Source organism: Theropithecus gelada, chromosome 19 (genome assembly GCF_003255815.1).
Source record: "Theropithecus gelada isolate Dixy chromosome 19, Tgel_1.0, whole genome shotgun sequence".
NCBI lineage: Eukaryota > Metazoa > Chordata > Mammalia > Primates > Cercopithecidae > Theropithecus > Theropithecus gelada.
Genome location: NC_037687.1, coordinates 24,269,656 through 24,279,029, shown reverse-complemented (window position 1 = coordinate 24,279,029; position 9,374 = coordinate 24,269,656). Strand labels below are relative to the sequence as shown.

General features: G+C 49.9%; 1 protein-coding gene across 1 annotated transcript in view; it reads left to right on the top strand.

Moving 5' to 3' along the window:
* Window positions 1-998: 998 nt before the first annotated feature.
* Window positions 999-9,374, top strand: part of ZC3H4 (zinc finger CCCH-type containing 4) — a 52,934-nt gene continuing 44,558 nt past the window's right edge. Inside the window, exons 1-2 of the mRNA XM_025365738.1 lie at window positions 999-1,025; window positions 2,172-2,337. Of these exons, the coding sequence (XP_025221523.1) occupies window positions 2,177-2,337 (161 nt within the window). The 5' untranslated portion in view covers window positions 999-1,025; window positions 2,172-2,176. The remainder of the gene's footprint in view (window positions 1,026-2,171; window positions 2,338-9,374) is intronic.

Below are 9,374 nucleotides of genomic sequence, written 5' to 3'. Positions count from 1 at the left end.
TTCACCGTGTTAGCCAGGATGGTCTCGATCTCCTGACCTCGTGATCCGCCCGTCTCGGCCTCCCAAAGTGCTGGGATTACAGGCTTGAGCCACCGCGCCCGGCCTATTCTTTAACTGTTTCTCTCTCGGGCATTGTCGGTTAAGTTCCATGAAGACAGAAACTGTTCCCATAGTCCATCACAGGGACTGGCACTGTAGAAAGAGCTAACAAAAGTATTTAAGGAAGATCCCCGGATTCGAGGTTACAGGGACGTATGATCGTGTCACAGCACTGCAGTCTGGGCGACAGAGCAAGACTCTGTCTCTTTAAAAAAAAAAAAAAAAAAAAAAGGCCGGGTGCGGTGGCTTTCGCCTGTAATCCCAGCACTTTGGGAGGCCGAGGAGGGAAGGTCATGAGGTCAAGAAATCGAGAACCATCCTGGCTAACACGGTGAAACCCCGTCTCTACTAAAACACACACACACACACACACACACACACACACAAAATTAGCCGAGCGTGGTGGCGGGCGCCTGTAGTCCCAACTTCTCGGGAGGCTGAGGCAGGAGAATGGCGTGAACCCAGAGGCGGAGCTTGCAGTGAGCCGAGATCGCGCCACTATACTCCAGTCTGGGCGACAAAGCGAGACTGTGTCTTAAAAACAACAACAACAACAAAAAAGTCTTGCTGTGCTCTTTAGCACTAATCCTATGACGTTGAACCAATTACTTAAAACACCGAACTTCAGTCTGCAAATGGGAATTGCAGCAGCTTATCTTAGGACGGTTATGAGAGTCAAAAGATTTTGTTTGTACACAGCCTATGACACCGCCCAGTGTTTCTATCTCCGCTATTTGTGAGCCTTCTCTGGGTCCTCCTACACCCCAGGTCCTTAAACTCCCCTGATGGACTACCAAGCCCCGCCCCTCTCTCCTGCAAGGATGACGTCATCGACTGAGTTGTCGAGTGACGTCACCTCCGGGCTGGCTGGGCTTCATCGCTTCTCCGGAAACCTCCGACTCTCGGCACCTGGCCTCCAGCTTTCGGTTATTTTTTTTTTTCTCTCCGTAGCTTGAATTCCTTCCCTCCCATCCTCCCACCTAAAACTATCGGCTCTTCCCGCCTTCCTTCAAACTATCAATTTTCGGTTCTTCCCTCTTGCTCTCGGGCGAATTCCTGAAAGTCGTTTATTCTCTTAATTAATCGCCGCTCCAGCCCCGCCCGTTCAGCTCATTCTCTTAATCGCATTACCCTGGCTGCTTTTCTTTCGGCTGTTTCCACCTCCTGCCACCCACCCAGACACCGCCTTCGGCTCTTTCCGGACCATCTCAATTTCTCCTCCTTCCCCGGTCCCAATCGGCTTAGGCTATTTCTGGCTCCCCTAGGTTTCTCATGCTCTCTAGCCCCACCCCATCACCACCTTCGGCTCTTTTCGGCTCTCCCCCGTCGCCTCCTGTCTCCTGCTCAGCTCTTTTCGGCTATTTCCGCCTCCCCTCGGACTCACCCTTTGCCTTCGGTTCTTTCCGCCGGCCCTCAGGCAAGCGGTCTCTACCCCTCTCCCGCACGTGACGCGGCCTCCGCCTCCGCCTCTCAGTTCCCCCTCCCACCTCACCCTTCCTCCCGCCTCAGCCTCTAGGCTGGTCCGGGCCGAGCCGCCATTTTGTGTCAATTCCTGATTGCGGCGGGGGCCGGGCAGCCGGGAGACCAGTGGCGGGCAGACAAGGGAGACAGTCGGCCCGTCTCCGCGGCCCGTTCCCTCTCTCCCTTCAATCCTTTTTTTCTTTTTAACCCTTCCACCCCCTTCGCTGGCTCTCCTCTTCTCCCCTTACCCTTCGCTTGCTCCATCGCGCGCGGCCCGCGCTAATTACACCCAACCACCCACCAGTGTCCGAGTCTCCCGGGTCTCCCGCCCCCGGGCCCGCGGGGGTGCGTGGGGGGGGGGCTCTCGCCCCTATGAGGGCCCCGCGCCAGTAAGCGAGTGACCGCAGGGGTGGGCTGCGGAGAAAGCAGGCGGCGAGCGGCCCTCCGAGGCCTAGGCCGCGCGGCCTACGCGGAGGTCAGCGCAGAGGTGATTCCGAAACCGAAAAAATATATACCCCATTCCCATCAGGAGCCCTCCGAGCTTAAGTGTGCCCCTCCCGCCACGCCCAAGCAGTCCTTTTTCGTGCATTAACATCCCCTCCCCCCAAAAGGAACTATGGAGGCCGCGCCCGGGACCCCCCCGCCGCCGCCATCAGAGTCGCCGCCGTCGCCATCGCCGCCGCCGCCATCAACGCCTTCGCCTCCTCCGTGTTCCCCCGACGCCCGCCCGGCCACCCCGCACCTCCTCCACCACCGCCTCCCGCTCCCTGACGACAGGTCAGGCCCCCGGCCGGGCCGGGGCTGCGTCCCCGGGGGGAGGAAGAGGAGGAGGAGGAAGGGGGGCGGCCGCCATGTTGGGCCGGGCCGCGGAGGAGGAGGAGGAGGAGGAGGAGGAAGGGCGGGGTCGGTGGGTGTCTCTCGATCGCTTGCTCGCTCGCTCTTTCTCGCTTGCTTTCTCTCCTGGCCTCATGCGTTTCCCCCCCCTCGCGGCGTTCGCCCGCTCTCCCTCGCTCTCGCTCTGTCTTTTTTGGGCGCCATGCTGAGGGGAAGGTGAGGAGGCGCCCCTCGGACCCCCCGCGCCCGCCCGCCCGCCCTGGGGAGGGGGCGCCGGGGGGGGTGCTGCGGAGGCCCACGGGGGTCCTTGGCTGCCCCTACGCCCGGAGCTGGCAGCCACGGGCCCGCCTGCTCGTCGCCTGGCTTCGGGGAAGGGGATGGGGGAGGGGCTCCGGACCCTTTTTGGGGGGATCTCGAGCAACTGCCCCGCTCTTAGGGGTTTGGGGTTGGGGGTCTCCCAGCCCCTGGCAGTATCCTTTCTCCTGGGGGAGGCACACCCTACCCTACTTGGATGATAGGTACCTTAGCTTAGGAGGCAGAAAGTGGGGGTTCATTCAAGTCCCTTCTCCATCCTTGTAATGGGGGGTCATTTGGGTGGGTGCTTTATAGCACTTTTATTTTTTGGCGGGAGGTGTTTTGTAGCTATTCCCTAGAAGGCCGAATTGGGGAGTGGGGGAGATGCATCTCCAGCCCTTTTGATGAAAACCCCTGCCTATTTATTTAGAGAAGATTCTTACCCGTGTTTTTGTTAAAGGGCAGGGGTTCTCTCGCTTTTCGTAGGTAGGTGACGTGAGGGAGGACTAGCAGCCTTGTTTTGTGGGGGTAAGGTTTGGTTTCCCTGCCTTGTAGGGAGAGGAAGTTGGTCCCGCGCTTTCTCGTGGGGTTCCCCCCTCTGTCGGGGTAAAATGGGGCACCGTCTCTTCCGGGAGAGAGAAAAGGAGATTTCCTTGTGCTTTGGCAGGGCGTTAAAGGAAGCGCCCCCTTCCCTTTATTAAGTGCGAAACGCGGCGCCCCCCCCCCCCCACGCCCTTCTCTGGCTGGCGGGTGATAATGGGGTCAGCCCGGCGCGTTTCAGGGCGAGGTTGGGGCCCCGTTTCCTTCCCCTGCTGGAGCAGAAGGAGTTGGGGTGCAGGGTTCGCCCACTGTTTCCTGGTGGGGCAGAAGAGGCGGCTGGAGAGTAGATTTGGACACGGACGGTGGGTTTCAGCCGGCAGGAAAGCGAGTCTTGGAGTGGTGGTGGAGAGGGGAAAAGAACGCGCTGGACAGATGGCTACCCCGCCGCAGCCCTGGCTGGGGAGCCGCTGAGGACCCTCCCTTAGCCGGGGGTCTCAGCCAGGGCTTCCCCTGCCAGGGTCTACGGCCCCTTCTCCCTACTCCCACCTCCCCTTTCCCCTTTCTCCTTCACAGACCATACTTTGCCTTTTAAAAGAAATGCCACCCACATTCAGAGACACAAGTGCAGCAGTTTGGTGAGCTTTTTACAACATTTGTTTTTTTCTGTTTTGTTCTAATTAAATGTATCGTCCTGGGAATCGCAGCCCATCGCAGCCCGACTCCAAGGAAATAAACAGATTAGCAAAGGTCTGTTCGCAAAGCCCTCGTTGGGCTTCCGGGCCCCCTCTCCGGGGGCAGGTGCATTACTCAAAGGTGCTTACACGCTTTATTCGACCTCTAAGGAGTTCTCTTATGTCAGAAGTGTATGTCTTACAATGGGTTGGGATGGTAAGTAGCCTCTTTTATTGAGTAATTCAATGATCTCCCTCTTTTTCTCCCTTTCCTGCCTGCCTTCCTCCTCGCCTTTAGACCAAAGTGATGCTTGAGAGAGTGAGTTGATATGTTCGAATCAGGATTCTAACCCTGTTGAGCCCTTTTAGACTTGCACATCCTTTCGATGTTTAATTCTTAAAATTTTACGTACACAGTTTTCGCCAAAAAAAAAAAAAAAAAAAAAGTGTGTTACTGTAACATGACAAAAATCGATATAAAAGGCCTGTATGTTTTCGGACTCTTGGCATCCCTCTTTCCATTTCAATCCATTGCTTTGTCTCCAGCCTTCATCTCTGAAAAGAGTGGATACTTCAAGTCCATTTGTAGGAGACAAGCTTACTGAATTTGATTTATGATACATGTATTCAAGTTAATGGTTTCCCTCCCTCCCTGCCCCCCAGAAAAGATTGGTTCAAGTAGCTCCAATTTTCTCATTTTACTCCAATGTCTCTTGTGGTGATGGACGTTAAAATTGAGCAAGTCATTTGTAAAGTACTGTTGAAGCACAAAATCTGTAAACTGTGTCAAGCCCCCATCTCTGCCCGTCTCCACTGCTCCTTTGTTCGAAAGCACATGTCTGACTGTGAAAAGTTGATGCAAACGTGTTACACGCCCAGTCATGTTGGAGGGAACACCTCCTCCAGCCCCCAGTCCCCCCGGCCTACACGTAACAAGGAAAAAACAGAAACAGAAATGACTTGCAGAACCAAACACCGTACTTCTGATGTGTTTTACAAGCATAAGTTCCGTTAAAAGACAAAACACGTTGAAGTTGCATTTTCCCTCTTTCCCACTTTTGATCCCTGACATACTTTGAGAGAGAACCCTGGCCCTCTCCAAAAGAACCGTTTCCTTTTTTTCCTTCTTAAAAGGAAAAAAGGTCACGCACATGTAGATGAGGAAACTGCAATTCAGTAGGCCACTTGTTTTCTTCCTCTTAATACGTTCACAACTGCCATGGAGTGGTGATCCTTAGTATGTAAAAGCAGTTATGGGAGGAAGAAATCTCCAAACTGTACAGTATCCTGCAAAAAATGTCTGAAGCACAAACCGAACAAACACATTATCCAGGGCACTGGGTCAGCCTGAAATGAATTGCATTTATTTGAAGTTTCCCATCCTTTATAAAATTCCTTCTCCAGGAGCTGAGAACAGAAATTGGATGACTGATGAACCCAAGTTCCAAAGGCTACTAAGTTGCTTATTTAAATTGACTTTTAAAAAGAAACGTTAAGGAAATGAGATTTTTTTTGTAAGTGAAATTTTTAGCAATCATTCAGTGAATTTGAAACTATTTCCCCAAGCATTTAAAAAACTCACAGGCATATCAACACAAGGGTTTATTGTTTTCTGTTCTCAAAGGAATCTCATCCCGAGAAGCCTCAGTAATTAAGTCAAAAACTATTTGGTTAATCTTTGTTTTTGAAATGTCACAGTACTGCCTTTTTTTCCCCCCAAACTGATGTACCAGTATTAGTTAAAAATCAAATTAATGGATGTTGCAAAAAAAAAAGAAAGAAAAGGGTGTCACTCAGAATCCCTGATTTAACAACCAATCTTATTATACCCTTACAACCTTTTACATTTTTATTTTCTCTGGGTGAGAGATTTAACTTAAAAGCAAATCAAAGTCTCCTAGTAGAAAAAAAGTCGATTTTGACCATGGAAATATGGATGTTCTGGTCATAAAGCCCCTTTATTTTTTTAATTCCTCTCAAATTTGCTCTTTAAAAGAAAAAAAATAATGTGATTCCCCAAAAGGAGTAATTCACAGCCTGTCCTCTCCCCCTGGTACAATTTTGTTGTGCTCTGAAGGTTTAAATTTTTGATTTCTTTTTAAGCCATAGTTTTCTCTAAGTAGAGGCAGCTATTTTAGCCACTACTGTGGTTTTTCCACAGCCAGGAAGGCTGATCCCAAGGGAAAATTGTTTTGTACCTGTGGACCTGGCTGTTCAACTGCCTGGCAAATTTAAGATGAACAGTTTTGACTCTTGTGTTTCTATATAGTTGAATGTAGAGCTGTTGCATGTTGGACTTGCTTAGTAATTTATTTAACGGTGCTTCCACCTCTGCTTCTTGCTCTTAGATCTTTTACCTTCTTCCATGATGGGAGAGAAATGGCTGTCTGAGGGTCCACTTCCTTTTGTTACATTTTTATGGCTTATGACTATCAGGCCTCTAGAAACATCTCTCCATAGAGGTCAGATCCAGTTACAGTAAATATTCTGTGGTGAAAATTGCTAATGGAACTATTTCCAAGTCTCCGTGGATAGCTATCAAGTCAAACCAGATTCTAGAGAACCTAATTTTGGTCCCCACAAACAGTAATTCTAGTGCCAGAACAACTGAGTCTGATTCACGCCAGGAGGTTGAGTGACAGAGCGAATAGCAAGCAAAGTAGCTGAATTGAGCAAGGCGCTTAACCTGTACTTTGGCAGCACAGCTGAGAAAAAAGGATGACTCCTGAGATTTCTGGCAATTGGTATTTATTCAGCAGATCAGGGACTGTAGGAGCAGCCTCATTGGTGGAGGGACTCCTTTCCGAATACATGGTTTGAAGCCAGTTTCATAATTAAAACCTAATAGGATGGAAAAGCTGCCAGTTTGTCTGGGTTGCATGTCAAGTTCATGGGGATAAGTTAAGGTAAAAATCGTTTAGGGGGAGCCAAACTTCATGGGTTTGACTTTCCCAGTTTCTTGGCCTAGTCTTTGCTGCGTGGACACTTTTGATTTTAGGAGTTAATGCAGATGCAGTTTTGAAGACATTGTGTGTGGTTTCGCTGGTGATGTAATGAGGTGAGATGGACAGTTTTTAAATAGATTTCTGGCACATCACCCGTTGGGTTGACTCTTAGTAGTTGTTGACAAAAATTACGATATGGTCTCTTGGTTGGTGCTAGATTTAGTTGTGTCCTGTCACTTTTTCTGTTGTTTTTCTTAACAGAACACAGGATTATTTGCTGAGAGCATAGTTTGCTGCTTCTGACCAAACTGGTCTGTATAAAGAATCTTTCTCGTGTGTATTTTTTTGCCATTTCGCATCTGTGTGAATAGGTGACTCAGTGCCCTGTTTGTCAGGCAAGTGGTAACATCTTTTTGAATGTCGGAGGTGGCAACAGGATGTGGAGGAAGACTGTGGACTTTGGAGCCAGATAAAACTGTTCAGGCATGGCTCCTCCCCGGCAGTGTGCAGTAGGCATCAAGGATAAAATGCCCACTTCTCAGGGTCTTTGTGGTCGAATGGGTGCATTTGGGGACACCCACACAATGCCAGCATTTAGTGAATCTTTCTGCTTTCTCTACTAGAGAAGAATTTGAAACAGAACTGTTACAGTCAGTGTGTAAACAGAAGTAAGAGCATCTGTTTTTGAAGGAAGTGCATTTATCTTTCACCTCTTAGGGTTCTGGTCAGCTTGTTTAATCACAGGGAGCCGATTGGGGTTGACACTAAGTGGAAGCCATCTTAAGACATTGCTTGCTTGCTCAGTGTCTTTTTATAGATGCTCAAATGGTCATACTGTCTGGAGCTTATGCTGACTGTACCTCCTGTGTTCATCCTTTTGCAATTAATTAGAATCCGAGGCCGGGCGCGGTGGCTCAAGCCTGTAATCCCAGCACTTTGGGAGGCCGAGGCGGGTGGATCACGAGGTCAGGAGATCGAGGCCATCCTGGCTAACATGGTGAAACCCCGTCTCTACTAAAAATACAAAAAACTAGCCGGGCGTGGTGGCGGGCGCCTGTAGTCCCAGCTACTCGGAGGCTGAGGCAGGAGAATGGCGTGAACCTGGGAGGCGGAGCTTGCAGTGAGCTGAGATCCGGCCACTGCACTCCAGCCTGGGTGACAGAGCACGAGACTCCGTCTCAAAAAAAAAAAAAAAAAAAAAAAAAAAAGAATCCGAGTTAGTGCTGCAGTCTTGGTAGGGCTTCTGAGAACTGGGAAGCCAGGGATCTAGAATCTCACACCACTGCAAACTAGTCAGTTTCCCCACGCAAGTCCTTTACTTTCTCCAGAGAGGAATGAACAAGGTCTCATCTAGCTCCAGGATTTTTCACTCCTTTGGGATCTGGCTGAGTCAGATAAAGTTTTGTTCATTCAGTAACTAAGCTCCTCCCCGGCTTTTCTTGGAGCAGAAAAGTTTTCTGACTGTGCAAAGAACCCTTCTATCCTGAAGACTTTGTTTAAAGTCAGGCAAGGGTTGTTACTGCCTTTACCAGACCTCGTATTCCCTTCTCGTGTGTCTGGCCTACCTTCTACAGCTTCTGACCACAATAAAGGGTTGCTGCTGCTGCTGCAGCTCACTAATACCCACTTGCAAAGCAGATGCCTTAACAATTAATTTGCAGGTTAGGCTCAGTGGCTAGATCACAGGCAGGCCCATCAGGTTCCCGGTCATGCCTGTCAGTCGTCCCAGAAAGGATAGAGTGAAGTCCAGAGCCAAAAGCTTTGTTTTTTCACTTTTATTGAGACAGGGTTTTGCTGTCACCCAGGCTGAAATGAAATGCAGTGGCACCTCATAGTATTAATAGCTCACTGCAGCCTGGAACTGTTAGCTTCAATGATCCTTCCACCTCAGCCTCCCAGAGTGCTGGGATTACAGGTATAAGCCACCATGTCTGCCTGGGTGCTGCTGTGTTCTCTCCACACGGGATTGGCCATCTGCTGACAGTGATGGGTGATGGACAGCTATGGTTGGGGAAGTCAGGCAAACTGGATGTGATTCTTGAGTTCATCTCCTAAGTCAGTGTCTTTGTCTTTCCAAAGGGGTGACAGTACCATTTGTGCGCAATTGACCTGAAGGTCAAAGATTACCTGCCAGGGCCCTTCTGAGTGCTTCTCATGCGTTAGCTCATTTAACCTTTACCCCTGCCCTTTGAGGAGAAACTGAAACAGAGAGGCGAAGTCAGTTGTCCCAGGTCACGAAGCAAGTGCGTGCTGCAGGCAGAGTTAGAACCCTGGGCGGCTGGTACTCAGACCCAATCTCTATACTATACATACCATTATACTGTGGTGGATCTGGTGTGGTATTTTTCAGACTGCAGGGTATAGCCACTAGTGGGGTATGAAGTCCAATTATTGATTTTTTTCTCCTGCGTTGGAAAAGCAAGGAAATGGAAGAGGAAAGGAAAAGCATAATGCATTTAAGTGTGGCTTCTGGACACTTTTGTTTGGGAGAAATGCAAAGAAGCAGATGTGGTTAAGTGTCAAAAAGTAT